This window comes from Tursiops truncatus, chromosome 7, assembly GCF_011762595.2.
Source record: "Tursiops truncatus isolate mTurTru1 chromosome 7, mTurTru1.mat.Y, whole genome shotgun sequence".
Classification (NCBI taxonomy): domain Eukaryota; kingdom Metazoa; phylum Chordata; class Mammalia; order Artiodactyla; family Delphinidae; genus Tursiops; species Tursiops truncatus.
In genome coordinates, this window is record NC_047040.1 from 112,077,728 (window position 1) to 112,104,109 (window position 26,382).

The 26,382-nt window shown below is 38.6% G+C and overlaps 1 protein-coding gene and 1 pseudogene across 1 annotated transcript; one reads left to right on the top strand and one right to left on the bottom strand.

The window, feature by feature from the left end:
* Positions 1 to 4,563: 4,563 nt before the first annotated feature.
* On the bottom strand, positions 4,564 to 5,028 carry LOC109549406 (DNA-directed RNA polymerases I, II, and III subunit RPABC4 pseudogene; annotated as a pseudogene).
* On the top strand, positions 4,980 to 26,343 carry NIPA2 (NIPA magnesium transporter 2). The gene is made up of 6 exons (XM_019931790.3): positions 4,980 to 5,119; positions 9,962 to 10,192; positions 11,585 to 11,641; positions 18,881 to 18,971; positions 20,163 to 20,323; positions 24,178 to 26,343. Exons 2-6 carry the CDS (start codon positions 10,054 to 10,056, stop codon positions 24,810 to 24,812), a joined length of 1,083 nt encoding a protein of 360 aa, XP_019787349.1. The 5' UTR covers positions 4,980 to 5,119; positions 9,962 to 10,053; the 3' UTR covers positions 24,813 to 26,343.
* Positions 26,344 to 26,382: the final 39 nt, after the last annotated feature.

The following is a 26,382-nucleotide window of genomic DNA, read 5'->3' on the forward strand; positions in this document are numbered from 1 at the left end:
TCCCCAGAGGACTTTTGCACCTGTAACAAAGGTATTACTGATTTATTAGCAGGTCTCACTGCAGATGTAGCTAGTTGCGCTTTCCGTTTCTAATAAATGAGCCCTCTGTCTTGGTCCTTTTTCGAGGAAATCATGATGATGGGTCCCAGGAACTTGCCACGTTCCAGAAGCAGCCAAGGCAGGACAGCTTAACAGTGGGTTTTCTGTGCATCTCATGAAAAATAAATCTCTGCTCCAAGTGTCGGGAGACCGGCTTTAACCAAACCACAAACTCTTCCAAAGAAATTAATCTATACCCCGATTCGGTTAGTTAACGTTTGGGAAGAGAGGGCCTGACCCTGAGCCGAGCCCCGCCCCGCCCCCATCTCTTGGTCTCGCGCCTCCGCGTCCGCCAACCCGCCCCGGTCTACCGGCCTCGCTCTAGTCCCGCCCCTTGTCCTCTTGGAGCACCTTTCCCTAGGGGCTCTTAGGGACACCGCTTAAACTGCAGCTTCACATGTTAACCGCGCGTGGGAATTCACGGTACAAGGTACTTTGGCTTTGATCATTTGGTTGCCCAACAATACGTGGCAAAACGCTGCCTCCTAAACCTTCTCTCTTTGGCCCGCCCCGCCGCCCTCCGCCAACCAGGACTTGGAAAACAGACTGGAACACAACCGGAAAGCGAGACGGGGGCGGAGCGTTTGCCGCGCCGCAGTGCGCGCGCGCGCGGCATCTCTTGCGTCACTCTGCCGCGCCCAGGTTCTTCTCGGCCGTGCCCCCTGGACCTGGTGGCGGAGGTGGAGGCCGGAGGTCGTCCGGAGCAGGTTCCCCTGGGCGCTCCCTCATGGAGGAAGAGGTGCGCACGGCTGCAGCCCCGGATGCTCGCACTTCCCACTGGACGGCGACGAAGGCGGTGGCCGCGCGTGCTCTGGAGGGGGTGGCCCGTGCGGCCTGTACGGGGGTGTGAGCGGAGGTGACCGTGGCCGGATAGTGGAGGGCAAGCCGCGCGCGGGGCGGGCCGGCCACCGGCGGTGAGGTCGCCACTTTCTTCCTTTCAGGCAAGCGCGAAGGGGCTGGGGGCAAGCCTGCCCATCTTGGGTCGGGAAGGACTCTTCAGGGGCGCCTTTCTTTTCCCTGGGGACCCCGAGCCGCGCGTGGTCTGAGATGGGGTTTCCCCCGTAACCTGCATCGAGGAATACCACCGTGCTTTGGATTGCCAGTAAATCCCACGGAAACCGGCCTGGCCCTGTCTGGGGCGCGTGTTCATTAAGTTCATTAAGATAGTTTCCTATTGTTGTGAGTTGGAAGATTGTTTCAGCTACTGCGGAGATATTAACTGACAGTTGAACAAGCCTTAGATGTCGCTGTAACGGTTTGAACATGGCTTGTTTAATTTCCTAACTTTTATAAACTCAGAGATTCCGCTCTCCCTCTCCATACAGCTGAACAAAACTCAGTATACTTTTGGTTTTGTGTTTGTCTCTTGAATCTCTTTACTAGATTTTTCATTTCATTTACTATAGACCGTGCTTTAGTTCTGTTTTTAGAAATTCTCTATATACCGCGAGTCCAGTTAGTACTTTTATTTTTTGTTAAAGTACTGTCAGTGAATGTGAGGGAATGGAGATCTTTGTTTCATACCAGTAAGCTGTCCGTTGAAGCAGTATGTTATGATCGGTTGAGTTGGTATTATGTTAGTTGGTAAGTAAAACGAGTATGGAGGGTAGTAGTCAAATTTTAAAAGTGTTCAGTAACTATTCATTCCTTTTGCCTATTTCTGTATTTTCTTCGTTCCAGGCTGGAGCTACTCTGCCAGGGCTTAAAACTTTAAATGAGAATAAAGGGTATTATTTACGAGGAAATGAGAGTGAATAAGTCATCTCTAACCTCTTCCAGCCTTGTTTTCATAAGAGAGACCATATTAAACGTACATGTAAGTTAAAGTTTTAATTTATAACTAATGTTGGAAATAGGGTTGGAAATTTAGGTTCTGTAGTATTTATAACTACTACTATTAGAAATAATTAGCCAAATGAGAGGTTGGAAAAAATTAAAGCAGTGTAAACCAAGTAGAAGTAAAGACTGAGAACTCTTAAGGTTTTATTATGATGTGGGCAGTCTATATAGAAGTTGAGTCCAGTGGACACTTAGGTTCCAGTTCAGGCTGTTTAACTTTCTGTGTGATCCTCCACATGTGATTTAACCTCAGAGAGGTTTGGTTTCTTTACCTGCAAGGTGGGGGTAATGATACCTTTTTCTTATTATTGTGTAGATTAGAATTAATGTGTTTCAATCACCAGGAGCAGTGCCTCTGTAGGCGTTCAATAAGTGGTAGCTATTACTATTAGGGAGACATAATAATAAAAAACAATTACACTAGTTTTCAGGAAATTTCCATTGTATAAAAATACTCTGCTGTGGTATCCCACCTACCCTGGTTCAGTTAGTGTCAGCCACAGTGGCCTTTCTTTTCCAAGGAAACTGCATACTTGCTCATGCCTCAGTGCCTTTGCACTTCTTTCTCTGCTTTGTTCTTTTACTGTCTCTTTCAAGCCTTTACTCAGTGTTACCTTCTGCACTAGACCTCCTAACCAACTTAGTTAAAATAGAAGCCCCCCAACCCAACTCCCCAATGCCTTTAACGTGCTTTACTTTTCACCATAGCATTCACCGCCTTCCAATATTGTGTCCTTATTTACCAACAGAAGGTAAACTCCATGAGGACAGGGTTTTGGTCTGTTGTATTCACTGCTGTATCCCTGTTCCTAGAACATAGTGTGTATTCATGTAAATATTTTTTGATTGAGTAAATGAGATAAGCATACCACTTGTCCATAGGGGGATATGAGTCATGTACATTAGTAATCATAATAAGGGCTAGAAAAGTGTCCAAAGAGAGGTTCAGATTAAAGGCTAGGGAATTCAGAAAAGATTGGCTTTTGGAATTCAAGCAGGGCTTCATTGTGGAGGTGCTTTTTTGAAGCAGGTCCTTAAAGATGAAAGGGATAATGTAATAAAGTTATAAAGGAGTGAAAGGAATAGGTAAGAATGGCAGCAGTATGTTGGCTTAGGGTGGAACCAGGGTATGTGAAATACAGTATCGGGAAGTTAAGATTGAAAAGACAGGTTTGGAACAAATGGTGAAAGGTCTTAGTTACTGGCTTACAAAATTTGGAATTCTTTCTGTAAATAGTTGGGTAGCCATTCTAAGTTTGTAAGCAAGAGAATGAGACGACAGAGATGTGTTTTATAGAGCAGTGTGGTAGCATGATGTTTTTAAACTGGATTAGGGTCAGAAGAGACATGGAGATGCCAGGCCACATTTCAAAGGTAGAATCCATCTGGCATCCTTGGCCCTTGTATGCAGTTTGGGTAATGAAAATGGTGAAGCTGCAGTCAGAACATAAGGAGAGGCAGATTGGGTGTGAAGACAGTGACCTACACTGAGAGCCTGGTTTGAGCTGCCCCTTGCTTGTATTCCAGCTCGGGGACTAAAAGGAGACTCCAGTGGGAAAGGCTAAAGGCTGAGGAGACCTGGATTCTAGTCCTGGGTCTCCTACCCACCAACTGCATGAGAAGCTACTTAACATCTCTGTGCCTGTTTTCTCATCATGAGGCTCTTACCACATTTCTTTTCAAGCTTTTTCGAAAATGAAATGTCAGGAGTGCTGTGACAAGTTTAAAGCTGTAAATGTACTTCAGTTAGTATAATTTTTAAAGTTAGCTAACTTTGGTGATTGATGATAAGTCATTTTGCAAAGCAAAATTTTTTTGGTTTTTTTTTTTTTTTTTTTTTTTTTGGCCATGCTGTGTGGCTTGTGGGGTCTTTCCCCTGCCAGGTATTGAACGCAGGGCCATGGCAGGGAGAGCACCAAGTCCTAACCACTGGACCACCAGGGAACTTTGTTTTGGAACTCTAACTCCCAAGACAAATCTTAATTTAGGCCTTTTGTATAGGTGTTAGAATGCTAGTCCATGTTTTCCTGTTCCTTAAATTATGTGTTCTCCACGTTTTAGAAGGAGGTAGACCAATTTCATAATTATTTTCTTTGAGCTATATTAATTTCATTTTTGACATAATTGCATTTAATGGAAGTTAACAGTATAAGTATTCATAGATATTGGTGAAATCAGTAGTGAAAATTAAGTGTGTTAAAGTTTAGAAAGAACAAGCTGAAAATTCTAAGAGTCTGAGTGTGTTTAAAATTTGAATAGTTTATTTTCAGAATTCTCCCTTAGCTGTGGAATTCTTAAGGACAGGAACTTCTGGTCATCTTTATAACTCCAATGCCTGGCACATCGTAGCTACTCAGTGTATGTTTCTTGAACAGATGGCCACATATAAATAAACAGTAACAGCCAGGGGTAGGGGATTGGGACCTTCCACCTGAGTCCCTTTAAGAGGTAACATGGGCAGGTTACCACCTGGAGCTCGTCATATCTGGTTTGGGAACCTAGAGGAAGTGAAACTTAGCAAGTTTTCTTTTTTAGCTGTCTTTAAACCTGGCCCTGCCTCATAGCTAATCCTTAAGAAATAAAAAATAATCTCTGTTTCAGGCTCTCTTGGCTATGATTGACCTTCAGTTACACAGAGTAGGAATAGAACATTACCAGGTCAGCGAATAGTGAAGCAACTATTCCTTTCAGGACATTCACACTGATGTCCTATTTTCTTTCCTTTTTTTTTTTAATTGAACAAAAAGTAATATCTTTATATAAACTATTAATAGATCTCTAAATACAATATGGTTTTTAAAATGAAATTATGTATATATAGTTGTATTCATGAAGTACACTAATCAAAAGCTATACAACAACATTAACAGCAAATCCAAATACAAATGAAGATAGTCCTCAGAATTTCATGTTTCACCGAGCATCAAAAACCACCCATCTTTTAGTCCTTTTCTTGTGCATTATTCTGTATCCACATTCTCTGCCTCAGACTGGATCCCGTAATTTTATTTCATTTTCTGTGTGACATTCTCCACAGGTATATATCACTGGCTGCTGCTTTGGGGGTTGAACGTCCTTCTGTGTGTCCATTGTTGTCCCCACATAGTGCGGAGGAACTTCTCTGCACTTCCAAGCAGATTCCGACTTGCCGCTGTGTCCACGGACGTCCTGTTTTCAAACTGTAAGTGAAATGAGATGATTCATTTACTTAGTTTAGTGGCTGAAGGCTGCTTTATAACTTGATGGCATGTAACTTTTATGTTACTTGGCACCCTTCCCCACCCACATACACATCATTGTAGTTCAGTAAGTGAACGAACAAGCACAACAAATAACCTTAATTCTAGAAAAGCTTATAAATCATATTTGCCACTATAAATGAGTGCCTTTTGTGGAGAAACCACTACAAAGAACCAGTCATTGTCTTTAAGAAACTTAGAATTTATCTTTGAACATACAACAGTAATTAAGAAATAAATTTTATGAAGCTGTCTGTAAATAAAATGAGTGCAAAGGAGAGAAAATGCCTGTGGGCTATAGTTACTCGAGAAGTCTTTGTAGCATAGCTTGAAGTGTGACCTGGCCTGGAGTGAAGAGCAGCCTCTAAGTAGTGGAAAGGAGGATGGGAGGGCTGTAGTGTGGCTGGGCACTGATGACTTGTCTCAAGGGAGCCATGATCCTGTGTTGGGAAATGAAGTGGGCACGAGGGGTACAGCTCTCCAGAGCCACATGCATAATAAATGATTGATCCAACTGCCCAAAAAAGGCCTTCTCTCTACTTTTGTGTGTTTGAAATTTTCCACAATAAGTCAATAGCAATTAAAAAAAAGAGGGAAAAAGATTTTAAATAGCATCATGCAACTTTATGTAACAAGTGGAAAAAATTTATATGTAGACATAGTAAAGTTAAGAATAGTGAACTTTCAGTTCACTATTTGGATAAAATGAGTAAGATTGGATAAAATGAGTAAGATTGGATAAAATGAGTAAGATTACATTATAAAATGAGTAAGATTACATTATAAGGTATTTGTTTAATCACCTCTTCTTCACTTTGTTGGTTGGGGGTAGGGTGCGGATTCCCTCCCTTTGACACTGGAGACGTGAGAGCAGTTTATTAGACAGCAGTTTATTAGTCACTTTTACTCATCGAGGAGGAGGACACCGCATACCACGCAGGGCCACACGGGGGCTGCAGAGAAAGAACCAGGGACTGTGGAGGCAGACTTTGTAGTGCAAGAGGTTGAGGGGCCCCTTGGCTCCTGCAGGAGGATGTGATTAGCTGGTTTTAATAATTCTGCAGTCTGTCAAGGCAGTGAAGCCCACTACTCAAGGATAAGCAGGAAATGTGCCTGGTCCCCATGATAAGTAGAGTTGTTTGGCTTCGGGACCTAGCCATGAAAGCAGAGTGGGGGAGGGCAGGAACTTGTGGTCAGGTCATCCCAGTTTTACCAGGTGTCAAGGCAGCACAATATATTGGGTCTTAATTTTAGACCTTACACCACTAACTCGCCTTTAGTGAAATTTAACATTAAGTGTTAGTAAATATTAGTAAATTAGTAGTTACACATTTGGCATTTGAAGGTCAGGTTTATATAATTAAAGTCTGAATTTGTATTTGTGAGGCTATCATTGTACTGGGATTGGAATTACAGATAAACCTGACTTGTTTCTGGGTATCATCCTTGCAGATAACAAAGTTACATCTTATTGATTCCAGAACATTCAGACTATAATTTGGCTTGTTCTGTTCAGACCTTCAAAAGGGAGATTTTTGAAGATTTAAGTAGTTACTTCCTCAGTAGAACTTGTATGAATCATAATTACGAACATTGTTCCATGAACGTAACGGTTGAAGGAAGAGGTTTCATTAAAGTTAGGTGACTCTTGCTCATTAGAAGGATATACCTGCCAAGTGGGCTGACGTGTTTGGTAGCCAGGTTTCTTTACTCCGATTTTCCAGCCGTTATTACTATTATCTTTGCATGTTCACTTGTATGTGGTACTATGACTTCCCAGTATACTTTGACAACTTTTTACAGTTCTTCAGTTTATAGTCTATAAAATAGTGGTTACATTTTAGGATGCTGATATGAGTGATGCAGTGGTTTTCTGTCCACTAATGACCACTCATGAATAGCCAACTTTATTTTTTAGGACCAATTATATGATTCCAAACATGTATTGAGACATGAGACTGCCAGATAGCTGAGTACACAGGATAAAAAAAGGTGACTCGTGCAGGAGCCCAGGAGCTGGCATTCTGCTGAGGGTGACTGGGCCATAAACGTGGATAAACCAGTTGTTCACGGTGTGGTGGGAACCTGTAAGCACTTGTTTTTGTTATAATTTTTTTTTTCTTTTGGTGATAGAGCAGTTTAATTATAGATTTGAAATTTATCTTTCATTTTTGTACTTTTACTTATTGATAAGAAGTAGAAGTAAAGGAATTGATTCAAACTAAGCCACCAGATTTGAAAAACTATAGCATATTTGCAGAGAGCTTCATTCCTTTGTGTTTAAGTATATTGTCAAATCTTTGGTATTCAATTACAGTAAGTACCGTTTTTAAGATGTTTTTTCATACCTGGAAGTTTAGTGTCAAAAGTTTTGTTTGTTTGTTTTGAGGTATAATTAACCTGTAATGCTATGTTAGTTCTGAGTGTACAACATAGTGATTTGATATTTCTCTATGTTACAGAAATGATCACCATAATAAGCCTAGTTACCATCTATCACCATGCAAAGATATTACATTGTTATTGACTGTATTCCCCATAGTGCACCTTTCATCCCGGTTTCATTTATTTTGTAACTGGAAGTTTGTACCCCTTAATCTCCCTCACCTATTTCTCTTATCCCCCAACCCCCTGTTATAATCTGTCGCTTGTCTGTCTCCCCATTGAAGTGTAAAAGCTATTACCATTTTATCCAGAGAGCTTATCATAATGCTTAGTGCACATAGCATATGTTCAGTAAAAGCTGTTTGAGTGGTTGGATAAGGTAATTGAGGGGCTAGGTAGATAGGAAGTTAAGTTCCTTTTATGAAAAGCCTGAGTCCCATAACCTGAAGAATGGAAACATTTGGCTAGTTAGTGAGGGTTAATGACTAAGGATCCTGACTGAGTTGCAGATTAGTTCTGGGATTCAGTTGTTAAATTGTGGGACTAAAAATCTCAGGACATACCAGAAAGTTGGACTGGCAGTTAGTTATAACCAATCATAAATCTTGCAGTTAAGTAAATGTTTTTACCTCCACTTTCTACACTTTGCTTTAGTTTGTTTGTCAGCAGAGTTCTGAGTTTTGGCTATTTGGAAAAAAAATTGCAGTCTTTGGTATGCCACTGCATCCTTTCTGGCCTTATGATTCAAGTCCTCTAGGTCCCATGGCCCTCATGTTCTCTAAAAAGTCCACCAGTACTATACATACACCCTGGCAAACATCTGTCTGTTAGAATCATCATCCTCTGCTCACAAAATAATGTGACATCTGCCTTCTCCTTACACACCCCCAAATAGGCTAAATAAGAAATAAATTACCAAATGCTTATGTCTACATAGATTTCTAAGAAGAAAATATATGAGTGAGAAAATTTTTTCTCTGTATAGATTATTCAAAAAGGACACATTTGTGAAATTGGTAAATGTATTTGCAGACTAGATTTGTATGTTTTTATGCCTGACTTTCATTCTGTAGAAGTTTTTTTTCTTTTTCTTTTTTGGTGAAACTAACTTTTAAAATATGTATTTATTTATTTAACTTTTGGCCACACTGCACTGCATGCAGGATCTTAGTTCCCCGACCAGGGATTGAACCTGTACCCCCTGCAGTGGGAGCACAGAGTCATAACCACTGGACTGGCAGGGAAGTCCCTAGAAGGTTTTGTCTTAAAAGCAAAGTTTTGTTACTATGGACTATCCAGCTAAGACTGGAAACATTTTAAAAATATGAAACCACAGTTTATAAAATCAATTTAAATGTGGTTTTATTTTTAATTTTTTCCCCAGTTTTATTGTTATAGCTGATATGTAACACTGTATTAGTTTAAGGTGTACCAGATAATGTATATATTACAAAATGATTACCACATTAAGTTTGGTTAACATTCATTACCACACAAGAGTTACACATTTTTTTTCTTGTGATGAGAACTTTTAAGATCTACTGCCTTAGCCATGTTCGAATATACAATACGGTATTATTAACTGTGTTACTGTGCTGTACATTACATCCCCATGACTTATTTATCTTGTAACTGGAAGGTTGTACCTTTTAACCACCTTCACTCCTACCCCCTACCCCCTAACTCTGGGAGCTCTCTGTTTCTATTAGTTCAGTGTTTTTTGTTTTTTTTTTTTTTTTAATTTTATTTATTTATTTATTTATTTATGGCTGTGTTGGGTCATCGTTTCTGTGCGTGGGCTTTCTCTAGTTGCGGCGAGCGGGGGCCACTCTTCATCGCGGTGCGCGGGCCTCTCACTGTCGCGGCCTCTCGTTGCGGAGCACAAGCTCCAGACGCGCAGGCTCAGTAGTTGTGGCTCACGGGCCTAGTTGCTCCGCGGCATGTGGGATCTTCCCAGATCAGGGCTCGAACCCGTGTCCCCCGCATTGGCAGGCAGATTCTCAACCACTGCGCCACCAGGGAAGCCCTAGTTCAGTTTTTGTTTTGGTTTTTTTTTGGTCACACCGCATGGCATGTGGGATCTTAATTCCCCAACCAGGGATCAAACCCTCTCCCCCTGCAGTGGAAGTTTGGAGTCTTAACCACTGAACCGCTAGGGAAGTCCCTATGAGTTCAGTTTTTAAGTATGGTTTTATATCAAGATCCCATCTTTCGCCATAATTGGAAGAAATATAATTAGATTAGCACTAAATACAAATGGTAAATATATTGATGTTAATTAATAGTACCAATAGAAATGTTATTATTTTATGAAAAGAGAAAGAGTAAAATTTTGAATTGTATATGGTCATGCATCCTGTCATTCTGTGAAAAATCTCATTTTCTTTTGCATCATTTAGATTTGAAGACTGCATCATCCTGCCTCCAGCACCAGCAGTTTCTCTGTTCTTGATCAATGTGATTCACAGGAATTTTTAAAGTAACAAACGAAATGAGCCAGGGCCGTGGAAAATATGACTTTTATATTGGTCTGGGATTGGCTATGAGCTCCAGCATTTTCATTGGAGGGAGTTTCATTTTGAAAAAAAAAGGCCTTCTGCGACTTGCCAGAAAAGGCTCCATGAGAGCAGGTAGGTTATTTATGCCCTATGTGACTTTGAAATGACATCAGTGTATGCTTATGTACTTGAGTTCTTTGACCGTAGAAGACCATATCTTCATTCCTAGTGACTATATTTAAAACTGAACTGTGCAAGAGTTGTAAATGTTTATAGAGCATCATTTTTGTAATGAGAAAAATAAAAAGTGAGAAGTCAAAATAAGTTAACTACTCGCTCTTGGAGTTATTATCAAAGTGGGAGTAGGGACCAATGCCCAATTAGCATCCAGCCTTTCCTTTAAATTTTGATATGACTGCAGAGAAGGAAATGAAGGTATGTGGATAGAATCAGAATCCTATTGAAGGCTAGGATCTTTTGTCTATGATAGTAAAAGTTTAACTTTTCCTTAGACATTTTTTCTGATGATCTCCAATTGGCAGGAAGGAAAGAGAGGGCTTCCTAAGGTTGAAGTGTACTCAGTTGCGTGAAATTCTGATGGGTGGTGTAGGTTGATCCCCAGAAATTACTGATAAGTCACGAGACCCTGGGGGATGCCCAGTGTGATTGAACCCCCCTGACTTCGTCTGGTGCATCATAACAGCTCTCAGAATTATTTTGCATTCTGGTCATGTTCTGTCATTCAGCCTCTGCCCCAGTTCTGACCTCATAGGAAAACCTGCTTTGGCAGTAAAAAATGTTACCTCCTTCTTTTCTGTGCCATCTCTATGGCCAAACCTAATTAAACTCTCTTAAAACAATGGCCTCTATTAGATTTAGTGCAGAGGGGAGAAAGTATTGGCATATGCTGCTTGAACAAGTGTATCCTCATTCCTAAGGCAGGTACTCATTGCCCATATGGATACGCTTGTCGAGGGGTTCATTCACTTTGGCTTTTTCTTTTGAACAACGGCTTAAGTACTGATTGCTTTCGGATCTTATTAGTTTAGACTGGAGGAAAGTCAAGTGAAAAGGCAGCATGAGCATCCTGGAAGCCCCACACTGTGAGCAGTGCTCAGTCTTTTTATGTCTGGTCAATATAGGACCCCTTTCTCCAAGGTTACTACCTCATAAGTGGGGCTCACCCACACCTAAGTGGCTTGTCCACTATCTGATTCATTTGAAGTTGGGCTACTTCTTATAGGTTCAGTTTCTTTATTTATTGAAACTGAGTTCACAAAACAAAAGAATGAAGTATGAACTGAATATGTGTCACTCACATTCACATGATCCTCACATTCCCTTTTCTAAGATAATCATAAAAATATTATCTAAGAAATCCCGTATGTAATCATGATGAAACCTTTATTCAATGTAGTAATAATTAGCAAATGATATTTTAAAATCTGTCATTACTAATAGTTGTCATAAATTTATTGAAGTCTGGCACTTTTCCAAAGAGGTGAAATATGTTTTCATTCACAGGTCAAGGTGGCCATGCATATCTTAAAGAATGGTTGTGGTGGGCTGGACTGCTATCAAGTATGTATAGAGGACATTTCAAGAAAATATTATAGCTGTATATTGAAATATTTACATATACTATTACAGCCTCATATTACCAGCAGTTTTAAAACTTTAAATAAATTCTGTTTTTGTAAATGAACAAAACACAAAATATGTAAAATTTAAGCCTGTAAAAGTCATTTTGCAGTTTAATAGCTTATTTAATTTGAATGAGAAGACATTTACTTGGTTAAAACATGTCTGATATATATATATGTATTTTTTAAAATTATGCTCAGTTTAAAAAGGTAATTTTGAAAGTGAAAGATCATAGAACACATCCTGTTTTTAATTCCTGTCCCTCCATTAATTTTCATTCTAAATTGGAAATGAGATATGCATTTGAGAAGACTGTCCATGCTTATTTTGATGATTACCTTTTAAAGGGTACATGGAAAAAGTGATCCTTAAGACACTAAGCCTTCAAAGTATTCAAGATTAAATTATGTAAACTTTTTTCTAAGTTTAAGGGCAGTTGAAATAAGAAAGAGACTGATTTGACTATTCATTCAGCAAATATTTCTTGATCAGTTTTTGTATGCCAGTTGTTCTAGGTGCTGGAGATATAGCAAACAGAATACACAAACAAAAAAATTCTTAACCACATGAGACTTTACATTCTACATGGACAACAAAATAAACAAGATAAAATGTGTATTAGTGATAAATGTTAACACTTGCTAGGAGTAAAGTAGGGAAGGGATGTAATAAAGTGAAGGAAGGATAGGTTTAGATTTTAGTTAGGGGGCCAGGGCAGCCCTCCCTGGAAAGATAATATTTGAGTAAAAGACATAAACGAATTGAGGAAGCTGGCCATATGGATATTTGGGGGAAGAACATTTTAAGCAGGAGGAAGTAATAAATATGAAGGCCACGAGGCAGGACCATGCCTGGCCTTTTAAAGTGTGGTAGGCAGAATCCAAGATAGCCCACAAAGATCCTCATCCCCTGGTGGTCACATCTTTCTATGATCCCCTTTCACACTGAATTAGTGCTGACCTGGTGTGATCAAAGAATACAACGGAATTGATGATGTGACTGAGTTATCAGAGGCGTTAAGGTTTGCCTTGATGATTGTATTGGTCATTCTGAAGCCAGCTGCTGTGCTGGGGGACAGTCAGGCAGCCTGAGGAGAGGTCCCCAGGCTATAACCAGTTACTGACTTACCAGTCATGTGAGTAAGTTATCTTGGAACTGGGTCCTCCAGATTGTAGCAAGGTACAGGTTGCAGATCGTATCTTGACTGCAACCTCTTGAAAAACCCTGAGTGGGAAGTACCTACTGATCAACAGAAACTATGAGAAACCGTTAAGTCTTGACCAACAGAAAACATGGCTTTTGTTGTTTTAAGCTGCCAGTTTTGGGGGGTGCTTTGTTATACAGTACTGGATTACTAAAACCTCAGGAAACATTAAAGAGGCAAGAATAGTAAGGGAGTGGATGTGCAGGGAAGCAGTAGGGGTAAGTTTAGAGAAGTAATAAGGGCCTAGATCATGTGGGGCTTTGTAGGTTATAGAAAGGACTTTGACTTTTATGTTTGATGGGGAGTCATTGGAGGCTTGAGTGAAGAGGTAACCTGATCGGACTCAGGTTTTAATAGGAACTCTCAGGCTGCTGTGTTGAGGCACAGACTGCATAGGTGCAAAAGCAGAGAAACCAGGTGAGAAGCTATTGAAATAATTAGGTAAGAGGTTGTGATGGCATGGACCCAGAGTAATAGCAGTGAGTATGGTGAGAAGTGGTAGAATTTCTGGATGTGTTTTGAAGCTAAAACTAATAAGATTTGCTGAAAATAAGTTAAAAGTCTGGACAGGATATAAAAAACCATCCTCTTAAAAGCATTAAAGAGCTAACATGTTAGTGAAGAATTAGCTAGCCTAGATCAGGGAAAAGCATAGAGCTCAGGATAAGCTGGAGATACTTCTGCCCTAGAGGTAATCGCAGACTCCAGAGCAGGCAGTTGAAAGAGAGAACTTGTGAACTGGACTAATAAGGATCAGTTAGGTGATGCCACTTGGGGAGTCTGGGTGGTGGATATATAGCTGTCATTTATATTTTATTCTGTTTTTCTGAATATTTGAAGTGTTGCATTATTCTTTAAACTTTTGAAAAGAAAATCTTTTAAAATGGGTGGTATATTTAAATCCAGATATATCAATAACTACTGTACACGAAATGCCCCAGTTAAAAGGCAAAGATTATTCTACTGGAATTATAAAAACAAATAACAAACAAAAACAACTACATGCCTTTTACAAGGTCCACTGTAAAACATGAGATACAGAACGGCTGAAAGGGAAGGATGGGAAAACATGCCTGAAAAAAGTTGAGATTTCTGTTATTGATATTAGAAAAAGTATAATTCAAAGCAAAAAACAATACTAGAGACAGAGGACTATTTCTTAAGACAAAGGGTTCAACTCAGGAAGTTTAACAGTTCTAATTTTATTTAATAATATGGCCTTATATACAAAGCAGCAGTTGACAGAATAGCAAGGAGAATAGACAAATCCAAAATCATACAGTGAGATTTTAATGTAACACTGAGCAGTTGATGGGGAAAGCAGAGTAAAATCTTAAGGTGATAGAAAATTTGAACAGCAGATTTAACACACTTAAGTCACTGAACTCAGCAACTTAAGATCTACATTCTTTTTAAGTGCATGGAATATTGATGCACATGGACTGTTTGCAGGACCATAAAGCCAGTCTTTAATTTTTCAAAGGATTTGATGAAGTCTTTTCACAGATCATTATATTAGAAATAGTAACAAAAAGATATCGTGAAAAACACGTGTGGAAACTTAGAAATATGCTTTATGTAACCCATGGTTCAAAGAAGTCAGAATGGAAATTAAAAAATATTTTTAAAATATGTTTAATTTAGAAAATACTTCAATATGTTGATACAAAGTACAGAATATCATAATTTGTGGAATATAACTGAAGTAATTAGAGTAAAGTTTATGGTTTCAAATAAATATAATTGAAAATGAGAAAGGTGAGGCATCTAGTTCAAGAAAATAGAAAAAGAATGGCAGAATAAACCCCAAAATGTAGAAGGAAATAAAGAGAAAAGCTGAAATTATTTAAATAGAAAACAGGGCATTAAAGCAAACATTTGGGTCTGTGATCAGGATAATGAACTTGGTAAACCTTGAAACTGATCAAGAAAAGGAGAAGGTAGAATAGCTAGGTGATGTAATTAGGGTTTTCTAGGTATTAACAGGATGTTACGAAAAATTTATTCCAGTTGATAAAAAAACGTAGACAGAATATCTTGAAAAGTAAAATTTATCAACACTCATGAGGAAATAGAAAACTGGAATATACTCCTCTAACTTAACACAGTTGAATCTATAATTTTAAAACCTATGCATATGGGACTTCCCTGGTGGTCCAGTGGTAAAGAATCCGCCTTCCAAAGCAGGGGATGTGGGTTTGATCCCTGGTCAGGGAACTAAGATCCCACATGCCACAGGGCAACTAAGCCTGTGCACCTCAACTACTGAGCCTGCACGCCTCAACTAGGGAGCCTGCGTGCCACGACTATAGAACCCACATGCCACAGCTAGAGAGAAAACCTGCACGTCACAACTAGAGAGCCCACGCACCGCAATGAAAGATCCCACATGCCACAACTAAGACCAAACGCAGCCAAAAAAAATACCTTTGCATATACTAAACCTTGGGCCCAGGTGGTTTCATTGGTAAATTTTTCAGTCATTGAAAGAAGAAATAATTGTAGTCTTGAGAAATTTCCTAATAATAGAAAAAGCAGTATATATTCCTTCACTCTTCTTAAAAAGCTAGCATAATTCTAATGCCAAAAGCTGATTAGGACAGGATAAGAAAGGAAAAATCAAGTCTAGTCTCATTCACGAACATATATGTAAAAATTACAAATAAAATGGTATAGCATGAACAAGTTAGATTTATTCTGTTGATGCAAAGTTGGCATAATACTGGAAAACCAATCACTATAATTTACCATGTTAAATTGAAGGAGAAAAATTATTTCAGAAAAATTCAGCTATTCATGACTATAAAGAAACCACTTCAAATTAATAATTTAAGTGAATTTCCTTAATATGATATAGGATTTCTAAGACCAAAAAAAGCCAAAACCAAAAAAAAAAAAAAAAAAAAAAAAAATGCTAACAAAAGAAAACCAAAACCAACAATTGCCCAGTAAATGCAAAAATGGGGAAATATTGAAGACTTAACTTTTTGGAACTGGGAACAAGCAAATAACCTCTCATCACTTTTTCAATATTTTACTGGAATTTCTAGCCAATGCAGAAAGTCAAGGGGAGAAAATAGGATTAGAAAGGAACATATAAACTGTTGTTATTTGCTGATTATATGATTGTGGGTATAAGAATTCCAAAGAACATACAGATGAGTTATAAAATTAAAATTTAGCAAGGTTGTTGGATACAAAGTTAGTATACAAAACTTAGCTGTGTTTCTATATATCAGCAACAATTAGAAAATGAAATGTTAAAATGTTACCATCAGCATATAATTTTAAGAAACAGGAATTAGTTATAAATCTAACAAAAGATGGTAAAGATTCCCACAGAGGAAATGAAAACATTACTGAGACGAATAGTAGAGGGATATGTCATTTTCATGGATTGAAAGATTCAACAATATAACAATAGTTTTGTATTTGTATTCAACAAATACAACAATAGTTGTAATTGTAAAATTGTCATTTCTCTCCATGCTCATATATGGATTAATGCTATTCCATTTGAAACTAGGTTGTTAGGTGGTACATGATAATTGATTTTAAATTATGTGTGGAAATACAGAAGTCTAAGAAAAGGAAAGATACTCTTTAAGAAGAAAAGGTGAAAGGACTTGTTCTATTGGATATCAAGACTTAATGAAGTTACACTAATTAAGTCAGGATGGTATTATAACAAGATAGATACATGAGCCAATAGAATAGGTCCATGGGCAGTATATTTATGACAGAGGTGGTATTGATATAGGGAAGGGTACTTTTCAGTAAATATTGCTGTAACAATCCATCTGGAAAAGAAAATAGGGTTCCTACTTCACTCTGTATAAAGATCAACTCCAGGTGGTTTATAAGCTTAAATGTGAAAGCAGAACACTAAAGGATTTAGAGGATAAAGAATTTTGAGACAGATTTCTTGTACAAGTTGTATGAAGCACTAACCATAAAGGAAGATATTTTAAAATTTGACATTGAAATTAAGAACTTTTTTAAAAAAATAAATTTATTTATTTATTTTTGGCTGCGTTGGGTCTTCGTTGCTGTGCGCAGGCTTTCTCTAGTTGCGGCAAGCGGGGGCTGCTCTTCATTGTGGTGCACAGGCTTCTCGTTGCGGTGGCTTCTCTTGTGGAGCACAGGCTCTAGGCGAGTGGGCTTCAGTCGTTGTGGCACGTGGGCTGAGTAGTTGGGGCGTGCGAGCTCAGTAGTCAGGGTGCATGGGCTTAGTTGCTCCATGGCATGGGGAATCTTCCTGGACCAGGGCTTTGAACCCGTGTCCCCTGCACTGGCAGGTGGATTCTTAACCACTGCGCCACCAGGGAAGCCCCAAGATCTTTTTTCTTTTCTTTTTTTTAAATAAATTTATTTTATTATTTTATTTTTTGGCTGTGTTTGGTTTTTGTTGCTGCGTGCAGGCTTTTCTCTGGTTGCGGTGAGCGGGGGCTACTCTTCGTTGCAGTGCGCAGGCTTCTCATCGTGGTGGCTTCTCTTGTTGCGGAGCATGGGCTCTAGGCGCGTGGGCTTCAGTAGTTGTGGTGCGTGGGCTTCAGTAGTTGTGGCACACGGGCTCTAGAGCGCAGGCTCAGTAGTTGTGGCACACGGGCTTAGTTGCTCCACGGCATGTGGGATCTTCCCAGACCAGGGCTCGAACCCGTGTCCGCTGGATTGGCAGGTGGATTCTTAACCACTGTGCCACCAGGGAAGCCCCCAAGAACTTTTTTGATTACAAGAGTTTAAGAGAATTAAAAAAAGCAGGTCATGGTATTAAAAAAAAATGCTTTTAACCAACAAAAGATTTGTGTTCAAAATATATAAAGAATTACCTAGAATCAATAAGAGAAAACAAATAGCTTAATAGACAGAGAAAAACCTTGAACAGCTACTTCACTAAAAGATTTCACTTGGCCAATAAATATGAAAAGGGAAAATGCAAATTGAAAGCATAATAAAATAATCCCATTTCCCATTAACAGATTAGCCAACTTTAAAATCTGACAATACTAAATGTTGGGGAGTGTGAGAGACAAAGGATATTTGGCATAACCATTTTGAAAATAGTAGCCAAGAGTGATCATTTTATGAGATCACATGTCCCTCTCCTGCTAAAATTCCCCAGTGGCTTTTCAGCTCAGTTAAAATCCATTGTGAGACTCTCCCTGGCTTCTCTCCCCCTGGCTCGCTTTGCTGGAGCCACCCTGGCTTCCTTGCTGTTCAGACATGCCAGACATTGTCTTGAGTCAAAGTTCTGTACTTGCTCTTCTCCCTGCTTGGGATGTCTCTCCCCCTTCCCCATACCCATAGCTGCTGGTAAATCCCTCACTCCATATCAGATTGGTCAGAATTACCTATCAGAGCATCTTTGCCTGGCACCATGTCCTGCCCGTCACCAGCTCTCCATTCCTTTCCCTTGCTTTGTTTTCTTCATAGCACACTTAAATACTTGACATACGTGTTTTGTCTGTTTTCCCTCACTAAAATGTAACTCTTAGGAGGGTGGTATCTTTATTTTGTTCCCTGATGTATTTCCTGATGCTAGAACAGCATCTGGCACATAGTAGGAACCTAAGAATACCTTTTGAATGTAAGAGTTGGGTTTTAAAAAAGAAAAGAGCTAGTGAAAAAGACTTGGAAGAAGTGCTTTCATATCATTTTTAGCTGATTTGTGTTTGTTGTCATAGGATGTAAATATCTATTAAAATTTTTAATTTAAAAAACACCTATATAAACATAAATTAGATGTCTTCCATTGAAATTATAGATTTGTATTGTTTCTAATGGGTTTGAACTCTATTCTAATGTTGCTAATTTACAGGAGAACCCTTGTGAATAGATGGGAGAAAATACAGAAATTACTAGATATGATTGAAATAGTATGTTAAAAAATAAATGTAAATGAAATGCAGGCATTTCCGTTTTGACTAGATATGTTCCTATCTGAGAGTTTTCTCTTGTTGTCTGTCTCCAAGTGGGAGCTGGCGAGGTGGCCAACTTTGCTGCGTATGCCTTTGCACCAGCCACCCTAGTGACTCCGTTAGGGGCACTCAGTGTCCTAGTGAGGTAAGGACCCTACTCATCACATGTAGAAACAACAGCTAGGGTTTCAGCCTTCAGCCTGTGAAGTTTTCAGTACCATCTAACCACACATGGTCTGCATAATTTATGTTTAAGCAACGTGGAGAACTTTTTATGCTGCGTAGTAATTTGCTTTTGAAATGTTACCCTCTGTGTGGAGGCAAGCTATCAAGTTGTGGGAGAAGATGCTTTTATTCTTTGTCTTGCTTGTGTTCAAAGTCAGCACTAGTTCTACTTTAATTTCAGTTTTTTAAAACTCCAAGTTGCACTTGTTACAATATTTATCATTTGATACATGTATACTTTGGTAGGTGGTGGTTGGTGATGAATAGATTTCTGTACCTTCTACAGAAAATCATTGATTGGGGCATGGTTGAAGACTGGCCCAGGATCCTTGTTTGGAAGGAGCAGTACAAGACTTGTCCTGTTTCTGTTATTTTAATCATTAGCCCAAACAGCTAAGCCCATATTGAAGTCTGGATTTTGGCTACTATTCCCAAAGTTGGTTGGTTGATAGGTATTTTTATTTTTAAAGATAGTACTTTATAAATCAATGTAGTATGCAAATTATATAATTTTCAAGATACTATATATTATACATAATATATAAAGATATAAGATGTTATGTATTATATATAATAAATAAAGATATATTATGGCATGTGTCTTTTATCCTTAATTTTTGTATATTATGCCATTATTATATTTATAGGTTTATATTTTTTAAAGATTTTGATAAAACTAGTTATAAATTATTAAAACTTGATAATATAATAGGCAAATTACATAGAATTAAATGAAAATGTACAAAGGATGCATCAACCAGTAGGGATAAATTAAAGTTGAGCAAATATTAAGCATTGGTTTGGACATAGATTCTTAAATAGAATATACATTTGTACCATAGCTCTGTTAATTATAAATTTCACATTGATGTACTACAGTAGAAAGATGGTAACTATACTGGTTTAGTGTATGATGAAACAGGTGGTTCCCAGAAACTTTCGTTTTATGATTGAATTTGCATTTTCTTTACTTTGGCTGAAAGCCAGAATCTTTATAAGCTCACAGTGTTTTAGTTTGAGTTCATTAGTTTAAATTCTGAGTTGTGTTGATATTTAAAAATGAGAAAAGTAGCTGATTATTTTAATATTCTCCACCTTCTCCCCATTTTAGTGCTATTCTTTCTTCATACTTTCTAAATGAAAGACTTAACCTTCATGGAAAAATTGGATGTTTGCTAAGTATTCTGGGATCTACAGTTATGGTTATTCATGCTCCAAAAGAAGAGGAGATTGAGACTTTAAATGAAATGTCTCACAAGCTAGGAGATCCAGGTAAAAAAAAAGAAAAGCTTTATTGGTCTTACTGTATTTTACTTTTCAACATAGTTTTTATTGAATCAAAATTTTATGTGCATATGAAGAGGCCAGTTGTCCTACAAGGCTTATCAGGGAAATTGCAGTCATTTTCTTCCCCTGGCAGCCCCTCCGCCCTTGTTTCTTTTGTTCTTTAACTTGGTATCTCTAAATCAGGGGTCCCCAACCCCCAGGCCGCGGACTGGTACCGGGCCGAGGCCTGTTAGGAACTGGGCCGCCCGGTAGGAGGTGAGCAGCAAATGAGCAAAGCTTCACCTGCCCCTGCCGCCGCCCATCGCTCGCATTACTGCCTGAACCATCCCCCACCCCCACCACCAGTCTTCCACAAAACCAGCCTCTGGTGCCAAAAGGGTCGGGGCTGCTGCTCTAAATAACATGCTATATTGCTACTACCTCCTTGCCTTTAGGCATTATTATATCTATTACCAGTTGTATCTATTTAGTTTTGTTTAAATGATTTGTTTTACATTATTGTCACTACATAACTTTTATTCTCAGCTTGGACATACAGTACATTATGATTACTTTTCCCTTCCTTTCTTGTGACTTCTGATTTTCCTGAACTAATAATGATCTTATTTGCTTAGTTTTCTACAAATTTATCAGTCCATTCTGAAATTTTTCCCCTGTGATCTAATTCTACTCTCAGTAATTTCAGACATATTTGGTGTTCCTGCAGTGTCATCTCTTATGGAACTCTCTCTCTAAGAGCCTTGTTTGGCCTCAATTTAGACTGATGTCTTGAGGCCACTAGCAGAGTCAACATCCTGGGTTCCTTCACCAGCATCCTGGGGGATCCCTTTCACTTTTGCTTTTTCGTGGATCTCTTATCTCCCAAATCCTGGGTTTGCACCCTCATTTTGCTGGAGCCACTCTCGTAGGAGACAAGAGAGGCACACAAGAGAGACTTTTTGAGACCCTGCATATATCAAGATGTCTTTAATCTACCATGACCTTATTATCTTCTCACTTCCAGTATTGCTGCTGAGAAATCAAACACAATTGATTTTTTTTTTTATTTTTGGTTACCTGACCAGGGATTGAACCTGGGTCCTTGGCAGTGAAAGCGTCGAGTCCTAACCACTGGACCGCCTGGGAATTCCTGATTCTTTATCTTTTATATGAGACTGATCTTTGGAAACATGTAGGGATGTCCTCTTTGCCCTCATTGTCTGACATTTCCCAGTAATGTGCCTAGATGCGGGTTAATTTTTATCTATTGTGTTAGGTACTTGATGTATCTTTTTTTTTTTTTTTAAACATCTTTATTGGAGTATAATTGCTTTACAATGGTATGTTAGTTTCAGCTTCACAACAAAATGAATCAGTTATATATACACATATGTTCCCATATCTCTTCCCGCTTGCGTCTCCCTCCCTCCCCCCCTCCCTATCCCACCCCTCCAGGCGGTCACAAAGCACCGAGCTGATCTCCCTGTGCTATGCGGCTGCTTCCCACTAGCTATCTACCTTACATTTAGTAGTGTATATATGTCCATGCCTCTTTATCGCTTTGTCACCGTTTACCCTTCCCCCTCCCCATAGCCTCAAGTCCATTCTCTAGTAAGTCTGTGTCTTTATTCCTGTTTCACCCCTAGGTTTTTCATGACATTTTTTTTTTTCTTAAATTCCATATATATGTGTTAGCATACGGTATTTGTCTCTCTCTTTCTGACTTACTTCACTCTGTATGACAGACTCTAGGTCTATCCACCTCATTACAAATAGCTCAATTTCATCTTTTTTAATTTAAAAAATCATGCCTTACGCTAGAAGCAATTGAAATACTTCTTTGATACTCTTCTTTTTGTGAAATTCTTCTTATTCTTCTTGTTGATTGGACCTCCTGAACTAGACCATCAATTTTCTTACATATTTTTTCCCCATTTTGCCTTTTTACTGTCTTTTGGGGAGATTTCCTCAAATCTTCCAACCCTTCTTTTGAGTTTTTAGTTCTGCTATTGTATTTTTAATTCCAAGAGCTTGGCTTTGTACTTTGATTCCTTTTTTTTTTTTTTTTTTGGTGGCAAAAAACACATAACAAATTCACCCTCCCAACCAGTTTCCAGATGTACAGTACAGTATTGTCAGCCACATGCATGGTATGGTGCATCAGGTCCCTGGAGAGTCCTAGGTATTTTAAAGTCTTTATCCGAAAACTTTAATATTTGTGGGCCTCTTTCTATGGTCTGTTTTTTCTTTTGTTTTCAGTCATTTAGTTTTGTCTTTGGACAGTTTCAGTTGAATGCTGGCCATAGTGTATTAAAAAGTGTAAAGGCTCTAAGTGATGTTTTCTTCCTTCAGAGAGAATTTAAATTTCTTTGGGTAGGCAGATAAGAGTAAGCAGATGACCTTCAACCTGTAAGCTGGGGCTAGTTTTTTTCCATTTTGCCATTATTCTTGGTCAGAGCCCTTCTGGCTCCCAACTGATAGGCTAGGACTCTCCAGCTTGGCGAGCTGTGGATTGCCAGTGTCTTGTCTCGGCAGCCCCAAGACAAGGCGGGCCTCTCTGCTTAGTCCTTTGGCCTCCTCACCAGGCTGTCCACTTGGCCCCTCTGACTAGGCGTGTACAGCTCTGTGCCCACAGACACCACACAGAAAATTCGCGTGCGCCTCTTCAGTTCCCTCCTTTCTGCAATCTTGGCCTGTTTTGTCCCAGCTACTTAGCCTAAAATTCTCACTTTTTCTTTTTTTTTACCTCCTCTGCTGAAACATCCATAAGCCCCAGGTTACCACTCTCTGCTGGCCTTCGTGCCTATCCTCACTTCTGCTCTAGGTTTGGTGTTTGCCCTGAGGGAACAAGCAGAGGTGTTGGTGCAACCTCAGAGTACTTTCTCTCCAGATTTTGACTGCTTTGATTCCTCTCATATTTCATCTTTGTCTGTCTGAGGAAATTAATGGTAGTTTTTATTGATTTGGGGGGGATGGTAATTTGTCTAATTTGAAGTTTCCTTCTAGACAGAATTAGAGGAGTAAAACGGTTAAATTTCCTCATCTTAAAATGCAGATGACAGCGTCTGTACTGCAGGGTAATTGTCAGTTGAATGAGTTAATTGGTGCAAATTGCTGAGACAAGTGCCTGGCCCATGGTGCTACACAATCATTACTATTATCATGCTGGGTTCAATTCTCCATATCCAACCTGAACCCTGACAGTTATTTTCATGTTCTCTTACTGATTTGTTTTTTACCCCAGTGGTTGTCCCTAGATATTTTAAAAATTTACTCATTTTAGACAAATGTTGTTTAGCATCTATAAATCGTTGAGCATTCAAGGTCATCTCATGATTTCTCTCCACTAGTTTCTGATTCTGTCTTTGGAGTTAGAGCACCCCAGTGGGTGGGAAGTAGTACAATATTCTAGGATAGACAGCTGTGAATCAGCCTGATGCCGTTTTCTGTAAGTTTGACCCTTTAACAACACAAGGGTTAGGAGCACCCGAGAAAACCCACTTATAGTCCATCCTCCACACCTGAGGTTCCACAGCCACAGATTCAGCCCTCTGACTGTGTAGGACTGCAGTATGTATTAGGAAAAAAATCCACCTATAATTGGATCCACACAGCTCAATCCCATGTTGATCAAGGGATATCTGTATAATTATGAGGCCTAAGACGCTACTTTAAAAATGTTACATGTATAATAATTTGTGAATATGAAGCATAGTTTAATCTTCCAGTGTGTACTTCTAACTAAATTTTTATGAATGTGCTTTTTTGCTGGGGCAGCAAAAGAAAGCTGATTTTTATGTTAAGGCCACTTCTTTCTCCTTCCTATTGAGGACTTAAATATTTGACTTTGCCTCCTCCAGGTTTTGTGGTCTTTGCAACACTTGTGGTCATTGTGTCCTTGATATTAATCTTTGTGGTGGGACCTCGCCATGGACAGACAAACATTCTTGTGTATATCACAATCTGCTCTGTAATTGGAGCGTTTTCAGTCTCCTGTGTTAAGGGCCTGGGCATTGCTATCAAAGAGCTGTTTGCTGGAAAGCCTGTGCTGCGACATCCCCTGGCCTGGATTCTGCTGCTGAGCCTTATAGTCTGTGTGAGCACACAGATTAATTACCTGAACAGGGCCCTGGACATATTCAACACTTCCATCGTGACTCCAATATATTATGTATTCTTTACAACATCGGTTTTAACTTGCTCAGCTATTCTTTTTAAGGAGTGGCAAGATATGCCTGTTGATGATGTCATTGGTACTCTGAGTGGCTTCTTTACAATCATTGTGGGAATATTCTTATTGCATGCCTTTAAAGACGTCAACTTTAGTCTCGCAAGTCTGCCTGTGTCTTTTCGGAAAGATGAAAAAGTAATGAATGGCAGTCTCTGTAATATGTATGAAGTTCTTAATAATAATGAAGAGAGCTTAACCTGTGGAATTGAACAACACACTGCTGAAAATATCTCCCGAAGAAATGGAAATCTGACAGCTTTTTAATAAGAAAGATGTAATTAAAAGGTTAATCTATAATTGTGTTATAAAGTGAACTTGAGTATCAGAATGTGTCTGAAAAAGCATTGTTCTCAAATAATGTTCTCTAGAGACAATCTTTTTTAAGGTTTCACTAATCTGGACCAAGAAATTACTTTTCTTATATTTAAATGATGGTAGCTCACTAAAATGACCTCAGTACATGGCCACTTTCTTTTAATATTGTATTATTATAGAGGTATTTTAAATTTTCCTTCACCAAAATCTAAATGCACTAATGACAGTTTTAAGTCTATAAAAATGCTTTATTTTTTCATTGGTGATGAAACTCTGAAATGTATATTTGTCATGCCCACTCTATCAATTCTTGACCATTTTAAGGCTTTTTGATTTAAAAAAACAAAATTAACTCAATACCTTATCCTGTAATTTACCTTACCTGTAAAAATGACTCCCATTTGATGAATTATTTTAATTTTGAAATGTTAATTTAAGAGACTCCTAAGTTATTAAATGAAGGAAACTCTTTTACAACAAAAACAAAAAAGGTAGGAAATCACCACACTGAAATACTTCTCAGGCAGTGAGTTGTCACCGTGAACGTCTGATGGCCTTCCTAGATGGCACCTTGTTAATAAACCAGCGTACCCTTTGTCGGACTACAGCCTGGCTGGTTTTATTCTTCAGTTACTCAGTAATCCCTTGATGCCTGGAACCTTGATTACCATTTTTACATCAGCTCTTGTACTTTTTTCCATATATTTTCATAAGGAGTTATATTGTCATTTAGCTCTTCTAACAACTCTGGGAAATGAAGTCAGAAGACTAGGGTAATTTCTTAAACTTAGCTCATATTGAAATAAAAAGACAAATTGAAACGAAGTTCTTTTCTAAGTCTGAATGCTCAGAATAAACAGGATATTTGTAAAATATGGTTTCCTTGTACCACATATTTTACTTTGCTTTGTTTGGACCACTATATATTTTGGTTTTTTAAAAAATGTCCATAAAAGAAAGTTTACAGAAAACTTCAAAAATATGCAAAAAAGGTAGAGTACTATAATTAATTCTATGCAGCTTCAAAACCTGTCACTGATTGATTGGCCTCAAAAATACTGACAACTAATTTGGGTCAGTATCTGGGTTGGGCTTGTTTCCATTCTGCTGCTCCTGCCCAAGGCCCCACAGCTTGGCCCACTGTGTAAGTAGCCACCACAGGAGCCTCACTGTTCACTGGCTTTATCAGGGCAAAGCTGACAGTTTTCAAGTTTCATGAAATAAATTCCATTTTCCCAGTATTGTATCATCATCATTGACCCTCTAAGGAGCCTTTGTAGACATTTTTTTCTAACTGCCTCTCTCCATGTAATTTTAACACCACAGATATAACTCTATATTTGTTTATGTACTGTATCATCTATATCTGTGCTTTGTATACAGTAGATAAAAACCAATTTTCACTCCCTTGGGTGTGATAGTGCCCTCATTGAGAATGCACAGGTTATTAGTAATAAATTCTTAATTATTTAACATCTTACAGCACTTGAAATTTTTATTTGGTTATTAAGTCTTATAA